General features: G+C 35.9%; 1 protein-coding gene across 1 annotated transcript; it reads right to left on the bottom strand.

The window, feature by feature from the left end:
• Nucleotides 1–1156: 1156 nt before the first annotated feature.
• LOC126965243 (recQ-mediated genome instability protein 1-like) lies at nucleotides 1157–17728 on the bottom strand. Its single transcript, XM_050808741.1, has 7 exons — nucleotides 17501–17728; nucleotides 16691–16881; nucleotides 13448–13544; nucleotides 8967–9079; nucleotides 4996–5136; nucleotides 3429–4183; nucleotides 1157–1332 (listed from the first exon to the last, which is right to left on the bottom strand). The coding sequence occupies exons 1-7, from the start codon at nucleotides 17575–17577 to the stop codon at nucleotides 1183–1185; spliced, it is 1524 nt and encodes a 507-aa protein (XP_050664698.1). The 5' UTR covers nucleotides 17578–17728; the 3' UTR covers nucleotides 1157–1182.
• Nucleotides 17729–17957: the final 229 nt, after the last annotated feature.

The raw sequence follows: 17957 nt of genomic DNA on the forward strand, positions 1-17957 counted from the left end.
AGCGGTCCAAGAGATTTTATCCCAGAACGGTACAGCCAGCCTAGCGAAACTCTAAGAAAAAAGCGATTCGCTCGATTGTATGAAATGTGCAGTCATTGATAGATTAAGAGATGACGGCTATGATCTTGAAAAAAAAACGTAGATAGCCGAAATCCACTACAAAACTGTTCGCAGTCAGATTATACTTCGTCGCCAATATTGTAATTACTAAATAATATTTCAAACTTATGTCAAATCACTGCACGTTTCATACTAAACTAAATTTAAATTTTTATTTAGGCAGTCCGGCCTCTTATTAGGTAGTATTTACATCTTCTTTGGATACCACAAGCGAAGTCGCAAGTACGGCCAAGTGGGCGTACTCGAGCCAGCCTCGAACAATGTGTGACGTTGATGTGCCACATGTTCTGATATATTTTGCTAATAGTTGAAACTAAAATCCCGGGTTGCCTAAAAATTTGTAAAATTAATACTACAAGAAATAAGAAAGACACTGGGATCACATATCATCAGGATTTATTAATTTCAAAGTAAAATAACACGAAGCGTATGTTTCAAAATTTGAAAGATACCATTGAGTGTCAAGATGCTATGCACACAAGCATCTAATAGTTGTCGTAATAAAAATGCTTTTGTTCTTAGGTAGTGCGGTACTTGTTGGAGCGCAGCGGAGACCAATTCTTAATCTAAGATGTTTAATTTGCACTATTGTTAATGTCACACTTCATCGACCCCCCCATCGAGTGACGTAATTTATGGATGGCTCCTAAGTAATTACGCACCTTATCATACATTTCTAGGTACATTAATTGATATAACTTGGAGCGCCATATTTAAAATGCTAGTAGTGATGTGCCGAGTCGCTGTTTTGGTGGTTTATACGGTATTCGAATCATGACTCAAATACGCGGTACGAGCCCCGTACTCGAGTTTTGAGTCGAGTCAAGAACTGGAAATTCGAGTTCACTCCCAATTTTAGAACAACAAGGAAAAGATCGAAATGGAGTTAAAACAACAATGTACGTTTCATATAATGACTCGAGTCAAGCCGTACTCATCACATCGCTAAATGCTATCCCTTCAGTAGTCGCAATTATAAAGTTTAAGCACCAAAGGTTTATTAAAAATATATGATGTAACAAGAATAAACAAAATATAAAGTGAACATAACATTTATTAACACTATAAGCCAGAGTCTTTTAATCTACTCTTCAACAACTCTGCATGTTTCTCTTCGAACGGTATAAGCTGCGTAATCTTCGGGAAATCCATTATTGTTAACTCAATAATACAATATAGAACTTGGAGTGTGTCTTTTACTTTTTGAAGGGCCTGAAATATAATAAGTATTTATAATAATCTGATGTTAAGTGATCAAACACTGAGCATTGTCGGCCTTTAAGAAGAGTGTACGCGCTTTTTTAGGAGACTCTTTTCATAGTTTCGTTATACTTATTGGGAGAAATTTTCTTGGACATGGGCTGACTAAAATGGGTCTAAGCGGAGTCAACTCTGAAGCACAGTTACAGAGCAGGATAGGATAAATTCTACCCGGTCCGATGGAAAATAGAGCTCACCTCACTTCTTCCTGAACTCTACATAGAAGCATAGAAATCCGGCACCTCAGTTGGTCGACGGTGTCGTTAGTACACAAGTTTGAGGCAAAGAGTTCCCAGATGATCAGCCTTCTACTTCACCGTAGGCTAGGGGCGGAAAGGACAGTCGGCTTGAAGTAACCAAGAGACGCTTACATCAACACCCCGAACATGCATGTTCCGGACTTAAAGCCGCATGTCGATGTGCATAGATTTCGTATTATGTTTCATCACATCATTGGCCCTACGCCATATATAAATAAAATCTGATCAAGGACAGCTGTCATTTTGTGGTGGAGGTATGGAAAACATATCATCAAGCAGTGATACATAACGGGCACGTCTCGTTCTATATACCGGTATATGCGGATGGACAACAAGGATATCTTCTTCGCCTCTTCTTTTTCTTATCGCCTTTACCGACAAGGTTTTGTTCTGAAAGGGTAACGCAGAGTATTTCTACACGAGAATGGCGCATAACAAACAATATCTCATAACGAAAAAATATAAGTGGAATGCGTCTACAATATTTCTTACCTCGGGAGCTGTCAGAGAATGGAGCGACTGAAGAGAACATCACTTCACGGGTCGCCAAAGAACGAGCAACTATTGCACGATATTTACTCGCCCGTCAGAATTTCCAAAGATTATCTTTAGTAACACGATTTATCATGGATGCCCTCTGCCTTAGCTAGGGATAAGAGGAGCGCCGAGCCTATTTCAATATCAAATATACAAGACTAGGGGGCCCTTAATTACCTGGTTTAAATATCATACCTACATAAACAAAAAAAACTTCGTTTAAAAAAACCGATTTCAAAAACTGAAAAGTATCCAATAACTAAAAAAATTATTTAATACACCTTTACGTTTAATAATAATAAAATACTATTATTTATATGTGCAACACATAGATAGGTTTTTTAAGTCGGAGCCAAGCCTTAAGCTAAATATTATAAAACGGCTTAGACACTGTAATTATTAAGGTTGTCTAGCCACGCGTGTCTGTCCGCTTGAGTTGTTTTGTTCTAGACAAAGCTATCCCGCTCAAAGTCACGCGTGGCGGCTGTAGGTACTTACTATTAGTACATTTGGCTTTGCACCGACTTCAAAGCTATCAATATGTAGCACATACAAATAATAGTATTTTTTTTATAAGGTAAAGGTATTATTTGATACTTTTCAGTTTTTGAGGTCGGTTTTCTTAACCAAGGCTTTTTTTTTATTTTTTACTTTTTAGTGTCAGTTAATAATTATAATATGTAATCAACCTGAATGAAAACTTCTAAAAAAGCCGTACACAAAAAACAATTATATCATCGAGATAAACAAAAATTTTCATAAAAACATGTTCATAAAATGAAAACTACTGGGCCAAACTATATAAAATTTTTATGGGACCAAATGGCATCTATTCTGTATCGAACTAAAGAAAAATTACGTAAATCTAATCATAAATCTCAGAGTAATCGGTGTACATACATAAAAAAATACCGATCGAATTGATAACCTCCTCCTTTTTGAAGTCGGTTAAAAACAAAGAAAAATCTGATATATATTATACTTAAGAGATCTAGCCAAACCCACACACAAAAGAGGTTTAGCTGTTTCATAAAAGAAACACACATACAGAATAAAATATGCTGTTCACGAAATAGATGGACAAACAAGGCCTTAAGTTGATGTTAAGTGATAAACATCATCTACACTAAGAACACTATAAGATTTAGAAGACTATTCATTTTAAGCAAGGAAGGCACTCCAATTTTTGTAAAAAAGTACCATCACTTAAGATTAACCTGAAAAAAAGCTTGCAACAATTAAATAACTTACTTTGTCAAAATTTTCCTTCAGCTCCGGCTTCGTCGCTATCTGTTTCCTAATATTACTCATTTCTTCTGGTGTAAAACCAATTAATTTAGAAAGAACATCACTAGTAAACTCAGTATCTATGGCACCAGTACCGTCAACAAGGGTACATTTTAAATTCCAACCGTCCTTCCCTACCGATAACTTTGACAGCAACTTCATTATCTGTCCCTTAATTTTAAACACCCTACCGACTTTATCACTGTCACACATTTCACTTATTTGTTTTATATATACAAAAGGTTCAGAACTAACTGAAACAGGTCCCCTATGAGTTGTCTGATTATCCTTTACTTCAAGCTTCGTCACGGCAAATCCACCCTGTTGATTAATTTCTATCTCTTTTGCATCAAATTTGGCTTCTATCTCTCTTAAATAGTCTTCATCTTCCAGAAACACGTCATTTTCGTCAGGATAATCATCTCCTGTGTCTATCTTTACTTTTTTCTCAGGTTGAGGATTTTCGTCGATGAGTGGTCGCTTACTAGGTATGTCGACAAATAGAGCTTCTATCGCCGCTACCTGTTCTAAATCTATTTCATCGTCAGCAAAGTTAGAAACTTGCAGGCTGGTAACTCTGGCTATTGGGCGATGGGTTTCATTGTATGATGGTTCAAACACTGGCGCTGGTGTCGGTTGTGCAGGAGGCATCAGTGTGTGCGGGACTGGTACATCTGGATTTCTTGGTCTGTTGTCAGTTGTGTCTAAATTTAGATTACCTGAAAATATAAACTTATAAAAATACTTTTCATCGGATTTCACAGAAGGGCATGCCACAATGAGATGGCCAGTTGCAAAAATATTGCGCAGAGATATCGCTCCTCCTTCAAGACCAAGGAGTTTCCGGAATTCAATAAGACTTCCGTCAGCATAAGAAGTGCACCATCGATAGAAAATACGTCATACAACACGGGGATTAGCTAGTTCGGCCACTTTATCAAATGCGTATAGATTGTTTTAATGTTGCCAAGATGTAGTAATGTATGTGCAATTAATTATGCCTTTCTATGAGGCTTCGTTTACGCGACCGTATCGTCGCATGTCTTTCACTGATGAAATGATGCATCCTCGCAGCGCGACTGTTGTTAGCAGCGGGACTAAGTTGTCTCACAATTAACTGGATTAAAATTAATATTGCAGTCCCTAGTTATATCAATACGCTGACAGAACAATCGACGCCTCGTGAAGTTTACCTGGCTATCGTAGAGTAGACCCGGGTTGATGCAGGACTAAACTACCTATGTTTTTTTTTAATTTTAAATAAACTGTATATTTTTCCTTTTCATCTTTCAAGGCAGTTCAATTCACACTTGCGTGGGTTTTTTTACTTTGTATAACAAAACGACAGCCCCATGAAAATATTAAATTGTAAACTGTTTCTAAGCTTTCATTTATTTATTCATGTGATAATATTGGCAGATATTTAGTAATTTATTTAGTTTATAATGTATCTGGTGATACTGCGTTTCAAAATGCAATGCAGAGTCATATTAATATTTCTTTTTAGCAAAAAAAAACAGCGTGTATTTACCCTGATCAACAGTCAGACCAAGTTTGGACGACAATAGCCCGGCGAGCGAATTAGAAATAGCTATCTCTTGTACTTCTCCTCCTAGTAACTCCATGTTGCTTTCCGTTAGAAGCAATATACCTCGACGACATTCTATTGGCCCTGAAACACCATTTTTTTTAAATTTCTTTTCATTGTTTAAAAATTTACAATCTAATTTAGGTCTTACAGATTTACACTCATCAAATCAAAATCACTTTATTCATGTAGGTCACGGAAATGACACGTATGAATGTCAAAAAACAAAATTTTTTTCTTATTGAATCTATTGCTACTTCGTAAAGGGTTGAGCTAATGAGAAGATGTAGCAACAAACTCATTGCCACTCTTTTAAATCAAGATTTATATTTTCATCGTTTTACAAATCATTTTAATCAACAAACATACTTAAACGTCAAATGGTCAATGCCTCACACGAGTAAGTCACAAAAGTAAATGTTAATTAATACAAAACAAAAGTTATTGAGTAGGTATGGTAGCTGCATCATCCACACACACCGTAAATAAATAAAGGTATTCTGTGAGCATTTTTATAAGGTATTATATAAAAAATATATATATACATAATAACTTTTAAGAATCTGAAGCAGAGCCTGCGGCAACAGCATCATCCTGCCACCACAAACAGCGTCCGTTCACGAGCATGACGCATGAGCCAGCCATCGCCTCCCTTAACCATATTTTAGGGAAGGGAACGACCCATCCCATGTCGCAGACCGACGATCTGGTCAAAATAGCCGGAATAGCCGATCGTCGAGGAGATCTTTTGGGGAGGCCTTTTTCCAGCAGTGGACGTGTTCGGGCTGATGATTATGTATTAAAATTATCTCTCTCAGGTTACGTCCCAGCGCTCTAACAACTAAGCCAACCGTAGATCTTAAATTTTGGTATATTTTGTTCAACTCTCGGGTTGTAGCTCCATTTACATGATATATCACCAGTGGGAGGCTCCTTTGCACAGGATGCCGGCTACATTATGGGTACCACAACGGCGCCTATTTCTGCCGTGAAGCAGTAATGTGTAACACTAGCTGACCCGGCAAACGTTGTTTTGCCATATAAAGTATAATTCACTCGATAGTTTTATAAGTAATAATAAGTAAGTAATTATAGCCTGTACATCATTTTGTTCTATTGTCAATAGTTTTCGCAGCGCACACAAAAATAGGTTTTCGATTTTACACCTTGTGTTAAAAAATAGCAATTTTATTACGGATCCCTAATTTTGAAAAAAAAAAACATAGCCTTCCTCGATAAATGGACTTCCCAACACTGAAAGAATCATTCAAATCGGACCAGTAGTACCAGAGATTAGCGCGTTCAAACAAACACTGCAGCTTTATAATATTAGTATAGATTACCGTGTTTCGACTTGAAGGGCGCTCTTATGTCTCAAGGTGACGAGCGCAATTGTAGTGCCGCTCCGAATTTTTGAGAGTTTCAAGAATCCTAAACGTATCAATAACCATCCGCTGAACGTCCTGCTGGTATCGTCCCTTATTTTCATAAAAAAAAAATACTTTACAGTTAATAACCTGCTAAACCCCAACTTGCATATTAGGAAATTGACGTGAGACGTCAAAATTTTTCGGGTTCAAATCTCGCATCGTTCATAAATTAAGGTACATATTAAATTTGTATATTCCACATAGACCTCTGTTCCAGTTTAGCCAGTATCCAAGTCCGGACTGCTACCGTGCACACCACAATCTTATTATACTAGCATTATAGATAAACACTCTCTTCATTACGGCGAGACTAAATTTAAAATGTTAATCAAGAATATTTTTGATGCCTGGGAGGAATCGCAGAATGCACTTGGCATCTTCTGTGATTTATCTAAGGCATTTGATTGTGTTCAACATTCAACGCTGGTCAGGAAGCTATACTACTATGGCATAAAAGGAACTGCGCTCGATCTTCTGACTTCATATCTAAACAATAGAATTCAGAGGGTCGACGTGAATGGCAGGAGATCTCCTGGGACTCCTCTCAGTATGGGGGTACGACAAGGGTCTATTCTTGGACCGTTCCTCTTCCTTATCTATATAAATGATCTTCCTAATCTTATAGAGAAAAAACATAAGGTAGTATTGTTTGCGGACGACACTTCACTGATTTTCAAAGTGAAAAGAAACCAAGCTATGTATGACGAAGTGAACGATATTTTATCTGACATCGTGTACTGGTTTAGCGCTAATAACCTATTGTTAAATAGCAAGAAAACTAAATTCATTAAATTTACCGTACCAAATGTCAAAAATGTAAATGCAAATGTTTTGTTAAATGGAGAGGTGATAGAACCGGTGGAATCTGCTATATTTCTTGGCATAACTTAGATTAGATTCCAAATTACAATGGGGCCCCCATATTGAAGGATTGGCGAACAGACTTAGTTCTGCAGCATACGCGGTTAATAAAATTAGACAATTAACTAACATAGATACGGCGCGACTAGTATACTTTAGTTATTTCCATAGTATTATGTCCTATGGTATATTGCTATGGGGCAACGCTGCCGATATTAATACAATATTTGTGCTGCAGAAGAGGGCTATTCGCGCTATTTATAACCTAGGTCCTAGGGAATCATTGAGAGCAAAATTCAAAGAAATTAACATCTTGACTGTTACTTCTCAACATATTCTTGATAATGTAATGTATGTTCATAGGCACATAAGTGAATTTGCCAGAAACTGTCATAACCATAATGTTAACACCAGGAACAGACAATAACTGATGATGCCTACTACTCGGCTAAGTCGAGTTAGTAAGTCTGTTGTGGGGCGATGTATATGCTTTTACAACAAGATCCCATAAAATGTTCAAAACAAAGGTGTTACGTTATTCAAAAGAATTGTTAAAAAACGTTTGTGTGGTAAAGGTTACTATAACATAAATGACTTTCTTAATGATACCACAGATTGGGAATGGAGCGACCGCCCTCAGGCTATTAAATAATAAGTTTAATTGCACAATGTTACTTTGTAAATGTTACTTTAATTGTAAAACATATTTTTGATGAAAAAAAAAGACCGCTGAGTTTGTTGCGCCCATTCTTCTCAGGCCTTAGGCATTCACTTTGGAATGGGTGGTAGTTTTTTTGACTTTCAATAAGTGATTTCACATCCTATTTTGAATAAAAATAATTGAATTTGAATAATGTGTGCTAGTTTTACAGATGTGTTACTGAGTCAGTAAAGTGTGTATTGATAAACGGCGTCATATTCACGTAATTTTTATTTTCTAACATACATTTATTTAAATTAATATTATCATAAAAAATATAGTGTTTACTGCATATATAAAATGTAATATTTAGTATTTCAGTGCATATTTTCTACAAAAATAAACATCACGAAAGTAGTATTGAAGAATCAGTATTTATCTGTGAAATAATTCTTTAGTTGGATTGTTGCTATATGTAACAACACAATCTAATAAAGAACACGACACCATTATATTTTTTAATTAATATCCGTTAAAACACAGAACAATAACGATAAAAAAAACCAAAAGTAAAACGCGGTCCAATTTGACAGGAGACTAATGGACACTAAATTGTTTCAAAACGGTTTCACTGTCTTTATCTATTCCGTCTCTTTCTCACATCTAGGTTTTTATGTAAGGATAGTTCTCTCACTTTCACTCAGGGTTCGTTTATTACGGTAGTATACTAAGTTTATAATTATTAGTATATTATTACACGCTAGCCGAAAACATCTCATATCTTCGCTTTGGTGGAGTCGCAGCCTTATTATAATTCATCAGCTTCAAAGGAATAGTACTACCATACTAATATCAACAGGTATGTAATATTCCACATTTTCAAACCTACTCCATAAAAATGTACTAATACATATTTATATTAAGTTGTTTTAGTTAAATTTTTAAACACTAATATTTATCCCCCACAATAGACAGCCACATACCCTTTATCAGAACTTTGCAGCCAGGTGTTATGTCACAGCTTAAATTCCGCATAGGCCTGTACTCAATGCCGGACACATCTTGTACACCATCTGTCATGTATAGCTTTATCATCCTGAAAAAATAAAAGAGTGACTTGTAGTTTAGTTATATATGATAATTGGTAGGGGAAAATCTTTTGGGTTCGCGTCACCGTCATGCTCATGACTGACACACGCAATTAATAAATAATTAAAAATATAAATATATATAGTACGACAATTTTTGGATGGGTGAAATGTCGTGATATCGTGTCACCTGATAGCAGTGTATCTGTAGCTATACTGCTGACGTGTTGTGCAACATTAGTGCTGTTGATTTAAATAAATAAATAAAATCATTTTATTGCAGGTCAGGGACCCATAGAAAACATGTTTACATATAAGTAGGTAGTCAAAATATTTTAAAATTATAAAAAGAATATGTATGAAGATAATTAATTAATTAATATAAAATTAAAGTCACTTCAAAATAAATAAAAATAAATAGTCATTTTACGTTAGGGATCTGGTGTACCCTTAGCCAGTGTTTGTAAAACACATTGTCAATGGATGCCTCAGCGACAACCTTAATCATCTTATTATTAGAATAACGGACGGTTTCCCAGAAACCCGCTATTCTATTCCGTATAACAGCGTAGTAGTCCGGGACTCCAGCGTCGGCGAACATGCCCGACGCGCTACAATACCTCGGCATTTTTAATAAAATGCGAAGGGCATCATTATATTGAACCCTGAGGATGTTAAAGGATCTTTTGGTGTAGTTGATCCATAATTGTGAAGTATAAAAACTCATACAGTACGCATTGAACAACGTAACTTTAACATCCTCAGTGCACCGAGAAAATCGGCGAGCGATCATGTTGCACCTTATTGCCAGTGACCTTCGCTCTCGCTCTATGTCAAGGTCGTCGCTGAGGGACCCCGTCAACATGTGTCCGAGATACCTGAACTGTTGCACAACCCGAACTGGTGTCCCATCTAATAAAACTGGTGGTATCCTCTCCGGACCTTTACCAGCTCTAAAGATCAACATTTCTGATTTGCGTACATTGTATTTTAATCCATGTCTTAAGGCGTAACTTTCGCAAATCGATACTAATTTACGAAGACCGTTTATTGAGGGGCTAAGTAGCACCATGTCATCAAAAGAATTGCTTATTAGTGAAATTGAATGAATTTAGTGGAAAGTTCAATGTGTGTATACTGCGCATTGTTGAAATGTTGTTTTTGTTTGATTAAGAAATTATTGAAAAATAGTTTTAAAAATAAATTAATTTAATAATTTAATTGTTTTTTTACATTATTAAATTTCAAAGTTTAATACTAAAAGTTCTTGGTTTTCACTTCTATCGGCAGTCTCTACAACTGCCAATTTTTTCAACATCCCTACATAAGTACATACATAGGTAAATAAAAATAAGAAGTAATCAATTTAAAATAATATCGAGAAACAATGCTAAAACGTAGGGACTCGTATAAATCTAACCGACTTTATTATATTAAGTAGGAAAACTCTTGATACTAAACTTTTTAAATTGACTTAAATTATGATCGGGCTCGTAAAAGAAAGTCACGAACGCGTTAAAGAAAGAGAACTCTGAAAGCACGCCATATTTAACAACGGTATTGGAATAGTAGATGGTTAACCGAGGGTCCAAAGAATCAATTCCCGAGGTATTTAGACGCCCGAGCGCAGCTAGGGTGGCTATACGAGTAGTCCGAGCAGGAATTGATTCTTTTACCCATGTTAAACATTTTACTTTCCATTTCGAATAAGAGGAAAATAAAACTAGTTGCTTATCTAAACCATGCATTGATAATATATCATAATATAAGTAGTACCTATTTAAAATTAATTGTCAAATTAGGACAATTTATGACAACTTTTTAAATTTTAAATATGGAACTCACCGCGTAATTGTTGCGGCTTATTCCGCTCAAAGAAGTTTACGCTATGTTCACACTGGCTGTTTAGAAAGTCACATGGCCACAGCTTTTTTTTTAATAAGTTTTTTTTACATAAAACTGCACAGCTGAAAGCAGTTCTATTATTGAAGTTCATTCCGGCCCTTAGGTGGAAAGTAATTTGTATAAGTTTTTCCCTCTCCATGGAGGGAAGCAGCATTTTCCACCCAATAATCAGATCAAAACAACATTACTTTCCGAGTATGAGAAATGAAAAATACATTTTTACACCAGCTTTTAGCAGAGTTTTCACGGTCCGGTTACTATGAAGTTTTACTACTACAAGTAACGTCCGAGATTAGGTACTCGGACTACAGTGTAAACTCCGTGAACCTAGAGCACTCATAAAAACAAAATGGCGTCATCTAAGAAAAAATGGAATGAAAAATCTATTAATAATAATATATAAGATACATAATAGCTTTAAGGGTAAATGTATACACTTCTACAATAAAGTCCCAGCCACTGTTCAGGCATTATCTATAAATAAATTTAAATGTTTTATAAAAAAAATGGCTCTGTCGTAAATCCTATTACTCCACTGCTGAATATCTAAATGATCGGACAGCCTGGGACTAGATTGTGATTATTTTATAGCGACTGTACAATATTGTATATTTTTATTGAAAAGAGCGCAAAAAAAAAGAATGCTGGGAGAGTTTCTTGCGCCGCTTCTTCTCTCTCAGAGCGCCATTTGTTTCCGAAGCGGTAGTAGTATCTAGTAGTATAAGAAATGACATCAAAAAGAATTCTAAAGGAATCAATTTTGAGAAAATAAATGCCTTTTATTATATGATTGACTCTAGCAGATACTTCCTCTTTACTTCCTCAAATGAGTATTTGCTTTATTAAGTAGTTAGTTAGTAGTTAGTCTGGCAATAAATACTGTTACAACTTAAAAAAATAATTTTTGAATTCAAATTTGGAACGCGTTTCATAAGGCGCGAACTGACTAGGATTGTAAATGCTACAACCAACCCTACAATATTTGTGTTGATCATGTGGCTAAGCTGCAAATAATGGGCATTTATTTTACTGATTTTTCTTTCGTTAATTCAAAATCTACATATTAAATTGAAAATTAGTTCGGTTAAAGTTTCAGGAAAGTACAAATTCTATTAAATTCTTTAAAAAAATATGTTTTTATAGCTGAAAATTCGGAGATTTTTGACTCCAAAGTTTATTTTTGGGAAACAACTTCCAAATTTTTTATTGGATATTTCAAATTATATATAAATATTCTATTCGGTCCAAAATTTCCTTTACGTCCCTCTTTGTGTACTGTATTTTTTGTGTTAGAATATTTTAATTGCGTTATGTTGTAATCAACTCTCTAAGAAACCAATTTTTGTGGATATTGAGGTATGACCGCGCCTTGAGTCAAAAACTTCGATCGTTTTCCGACAATTCACATACCTTTTTCAATGTTAATATTTAGTCATAAAAATGGAATGAGGTGTTAAATAAAACAGAATTGCATCGATTGCCTTGCGCAAAGTGGGTATGGGGAGGTCTGTCGGTCATTCTCAAGACACTTTAAAACTAGATATCAGTCATATGTCTATGTTTTTTAAACTTTTATCATTAAAAGCGGAACTTTAAAATAGTAAATATTATGATCGTGAGTAACCGTCATAATAATTATCGCGAGACATAAAGATTCTCAATAGGACTCTTTCGTGCATCACCAAAGAACACCTGATGCTTTGTGCTTACCGTCGAATATAGGATATGCCCTGAATCAATTACTTTTTTTTTGTTGAAGAGCGTAAAAAACCTAAAACGAAGCGAATAAACGAGCGTACGGGTCATTGATGTTACGTGATCACCTTCTCTTGCAACACCATAGGAATCACAGGAGCGTTACCTGCATTTTAGAAAAGTGGACGCGCTTTTTATTACACTAGTTTTATTATATTTATTTCATAATTAGTACTACAAACAGGTATACAATACATAATTAAACATAGAATAAATAAATCCCAGCACAAGGTCTCAATCTCCAAGTATTTTTTATAGAAATGACCTATTTGAATTATATAAATATATTTATAGAGAAACCTGCATGCCCGTGTATACGGCATCCCTAGTGCTTTGGTCTGAACAACATATAATTGATATGCAGATGAAACAGTGTAGGAGATAGCACACAGCCTTGGGACACTCCAGCATCCACGGGCTTCGGGTTCGAGCAAAATCCGTCGACAACGGCTTGTATGTTGCGCCCAGTGAGGAAGCTGGAGTTCCATTTGCATAATTTCTCGGGCCAGCCAAATGATGGAAGTTTTGAGAGAAGCGGCTTGTGCCATACACGATCAAAGGCCTTCGCTATATCCAGGCTAACAGGCAGGCCTTCTCCCTTGCATTCAATAGCTGTTGTCCATCTATGTGTTACTCACTACGTCGTAAAAATCTAAATGCATTTTTATTTGTAACAGAACTTAGGGCCAGACAAGGTATATGTGGGTCCTATTCACCTGTGATTGGATACCTTCTCCTCAAATTTTACTGTTGCATCGATATTTTCAGTGTTGACTTTTTGTAACTTAAGATATTGTTGATATGCTGGTGTACCTATAACAAATAAAAAAGGAAACATTGTATTATATACCTATGATACTATTATTTATTTATTGACCTGTACATCTTTAAGGAAGAACAAACATATTCTTCTGCAACACTAGAGGATAGATTACAAGAGTGTTGACCGCACGTCGTATCGTCCTCGAGACATAGGGAAAATATTATGCTTTCTCTCCCTCAATGTTAGGTTGTACGTGGAAGAAAATTGCTTGAAAACAGACACAAGATATCCAAATTTGTGGCATGTCATGCGGACGTGGATTTCGGCGGCATTCGGTTTAAACAGGTATAAAATATTTAGTAGAAGATATGCAATGAAGCGACGCGGACGTTTCCATCGATCCAAGCGATTGAGATATTCACAGAGTAATGAATCACCGACAATTCTAAGAGCTTTGCGTTACTCGCGGCCATTTGGTTCGAGCTGATACCAATTTAGAGATGAGAGCAATACTCAACGCGTGGCTGGACCTACGCCTTGTAGAGCGCTAGTTTGGCCTGAAGTAATATTACCCTTCTCTTTCAATGAACTCCAACTTCTTCGAAGCCAATTTAGCTTGCATTCCAGATGATCGCGGCATTGGTAATCGACGACTCGAGAATTAGTATTCCGATACTAGGAGTGGAAGTAAAGGGAGTGTTGCCATTTCTCTGGCTCACTCTCAAAGGACGATGGATGTTACAAGTTTCTTCTTTCAAGACACTAAACAACACTGAAAGTGTGTAGAACTGGCCACTTGTACTCAATAAAATTTAAAAAAGCTTAAATTTTAAAAATGGTATTCTAATAATATCATTGAGTATATTTATATTATATTCATTTGTCATTTGTTTTACGATTTAGCGGCAAATTGAAAATTGTCTGTGTCACGTCGGCATGAATTGAGCAATGATTTTTAATTCATTCTAGCTCACATAATTTTACAAGAAAGTTATGATAGACTATTGGCCTTTAAAGATCTCGTGCCACTGTTTACAATTGGTTACAATATAATATACAAATGTAAGTGTAAGTAAGTATATAGTGTAAGTATACCTACAAATGAGTTTAAACGTGGTCGCACTAATCTTACCGTTTTTCTGCGTGAGGGTCTTCTATGGCGACGAGAAGATAACATCAGTGTTGTGCAGCGCATAATAGAGACTGATAAAAGAGTGACCTATCAGCAGATTGGGACAAGCTTAGTCATCGGTATAAGTCGGGTGCACAGATTCCTCCACGAACGTGATCAGAAAGCTTTCTGCCCGGTGGAAGCCTCATAATTTGACCGATAATGGAAGTGATTCAGGGTGGCGAAAGTTAAATCTACTGTTATGATCCCGAAACCAAAAGACAGACTGCTCCGTGGGTGTATCCTTCCGAGGGACAAAGATGGTGGCCTCATTCTTCGGAAAGACTGGTCATTACGCGGCAATAGATTTTATAGGATCAAATAACAGTTAGTGTAGTAGAGTGGTACACTAACAATTATTTGCCACTTGTCTTGGAAAAAGTTCGGGAGAAACGACATCTCAATAGGATCCTTCTTCACCACGATAACACCTCATCACACACCGTAGGGCGAACGATCGACTATTTGGCGATTGGAAAAACTGGTGGGATTACTGGGTCACCAACCATATAGCCTAGACCTCACACCTTGCGATTTTTTATTTATTCTCGATGGTAAATTAAACTACGAGGTAACGTTTTATGGACGCTGAGGCATTTGTGGCTGCGTTTCAAAGTGCATTTACCAGTGCTTCCATCTAAGCTATGTATTGACGTAAATAGACACTATTATGAAAAGATATAATTATTGATTTGAGGGCATTCACCAAATCATTGATCATGTACCAAATTAGTGTTTACCAAAAAACCAAAACCTATTTAAATATTTGTGTATAGAACATCATTCCTTTCTGTATCCGGAGTAGGTCTTTGTTAGCTGTGTTGCAGTTTATACTTTTTGTTTTTATTTGTTGTTAGTATTCATCATCATCATCAGCCGGAAAATGTCCACTGCTGGACAAACACATCCCCAAAAGATTTCCACAACGATTGGTCCTGCGCTGCCCCCATCCAATGTATTCCGGCGATCTTGACCAGATCATCGATGGTGCTCTTCTCTCCTCACCATGATTGTCGAGGGTATGGAGGTTTCAGGATTAAGCTAATAGTTAGTCTGATTTGGTTGCCACCAATTTAGGTATCAGATGGACAGGGGCTGACTTCCACGAATCTGGGACTGTTCCTTTTGAACATGAGTTTATAATAAACCTATTAGCACTGGTTTCTACACAGGGCACACATTCTGAGCATGACAGAAGACCATGCCATCCCCTGCTTGACTTGCTTAACATCAGAGGAAAGCAAACAGTTACTGTATAAGTTTACTTAGGTCCTAACAACATGGAACTTTTGTAGTGTCCCATAGCATTGTCTTTAAGAGTTGCATTAGACACATAAAGATTCGCAAAAAGATATGCTTTCCTATGGTATACGTCATTTCCCATGCTCAGTGGCAGCAGGGACTACTGGTAATAGTTACCAAGGACTTATTAGCCTAAACAGACATGACATCCGAATTATGGTTGGCACCCTAACGGGACACACATCACTGAACAAACACCTATTTACAATTGGCGTTACGGACAGTCCTAAGTGCAGGGGCTGCCTAACCGAAGATGAAACGGTCACTCATGTAATCCTGGAATGTGTTGGGGTGGCAAACCAACGGGAACAAACCTTAGTAAATACAAGGTCGCTCCAGGAAGTCTGCTAACACCCCAGGAGTGTTGTGAACTTTTGGAAGGAGCTGGGCTGGTTGGAATGACTGGCCAACTCTGCACGCAAAATGGACCCAATTAAGAGGTCTAATTGCGGAAACAGGAGCCCTTTACCAATACCAATAGTTACCGAGGGTAACTTTCAACAAAGATTTATGTTCCAGACTGGTAAAATGATATCTGCTCATCAACTTCCGAGGTTTACAGTGAATGTGTTAAATAAATACTAAGCAATAATGACTACAGACTAATGTTTGAATTAAATAGGTCAATAGCCTCAACTATTTCAGACCAACTATTAAGTACTAAATATGTCTACAAATACTTTAAATTAGGTTTTGGAAAATTTTAAATTCATATTATAATACCTATATCAATAGCCGCATTTATCTGGAGAGTAAAACGGCCAGTCAACAGAATCTTGTGTATATTTTTCAAATCTTTAGGCAATGAACCGGGGCATATGTCCTTTAGATTGTTGAGTAACCATTGCTCCTTAGATAGTTGCTTGATCTCTGATTCACTATAATTGTTATCTTCAGATAAATATTCAACACATCTGAAAAAATAATTGTTTTATAACAGTAGATAATTTAAAAAAATAAGTTATATTAAATATTGTATAGGAATATATATTAGAGAAGCAATTCCTAATAACTTGAGTGCAACTTGAAGTCAGAGGGCTGAATACTTTTACACTAACAAGCATTCAAAGTTTTTGCAAAAATTATGAGTTTTCTAACTGATGATATATTGTCGTTTGTATTTTAAATACAATAATATGTTGAACTTAGTGGAGTAAGGTCACTCCTTTCCTATTAGAATTTTGGTAGTTATTTATTTTAACAATAGCAATATGTATGAAGGTATGTTTTAAATAAAACTCGGCACTTTAGTGTGTGTAATTGCTACAAACACTTAGTCAAAGTGGGTTCGCTATGGCAAGTTTAAGAGTTACAGACAAGCAAGATGAGACTTTTTCTTTAGTATGTAGTATATATAATATTACCTCAATGGTAATAAAAAGGTTTTTGTTAGTCACTAAGATGGATAATAAATAATAATACCTGGATCATGACTTTATTTATAACTTTGATTAATTCCAAACATGATATTTTAGCAAAATAAATTGGATCAAAATTCCCAGAATAAAATATAAATAACAACTATGAACTAACCCAGAAAGCCACTCATCATCTACTAACATGTGATTTGTAGCTAGAAATGATCTAACTGATACTAATAAATTAGACATTTTAATTCTAAAATTATTTTTATAATAAATAAATAATTTATTGCATGTTTATAGGTAGGCATAAACAATAATACAGTTGAAGTTCTACAAGTTGTAAAACAATCTCATATTTTTTACAACTCCTTCAGTCGTCGACTTAACACGGGACCTGCCTCGAATGACAGCTTTAGGAAGTACGGTCAGCAAGAAAAACTCAACAAAAGCGGTAAAATTGTTTTTATAAGGCTTAGGTTAGGGCAAAAATCACAAAAAGTTGCCAGATCCAGGTGCAGCTTTTGAAATAAGTTTTTGGCCGATATCTCGTAAACTATGCATGTTAGGTTAGGTACAAAAGTTATCCAAACCCTTAGTGTAGAAAATAAATTTTCACATCTTTTATT

The sequence above is a fragment of the Leptidea sinapis genome, chromosome 7 (genome assembly GCF_905404315.1).
Source record: "Leptidea sinapis chromosome 7, ilLepSina1.1, whole genome shotgun sequence".
NCBI classification, from domain to species: Eukaryota; Metazoa; Arthropoda; class Insecta; order Lepidoptera; family Pieridae; genus Leptidea; species Leptidea sinapis.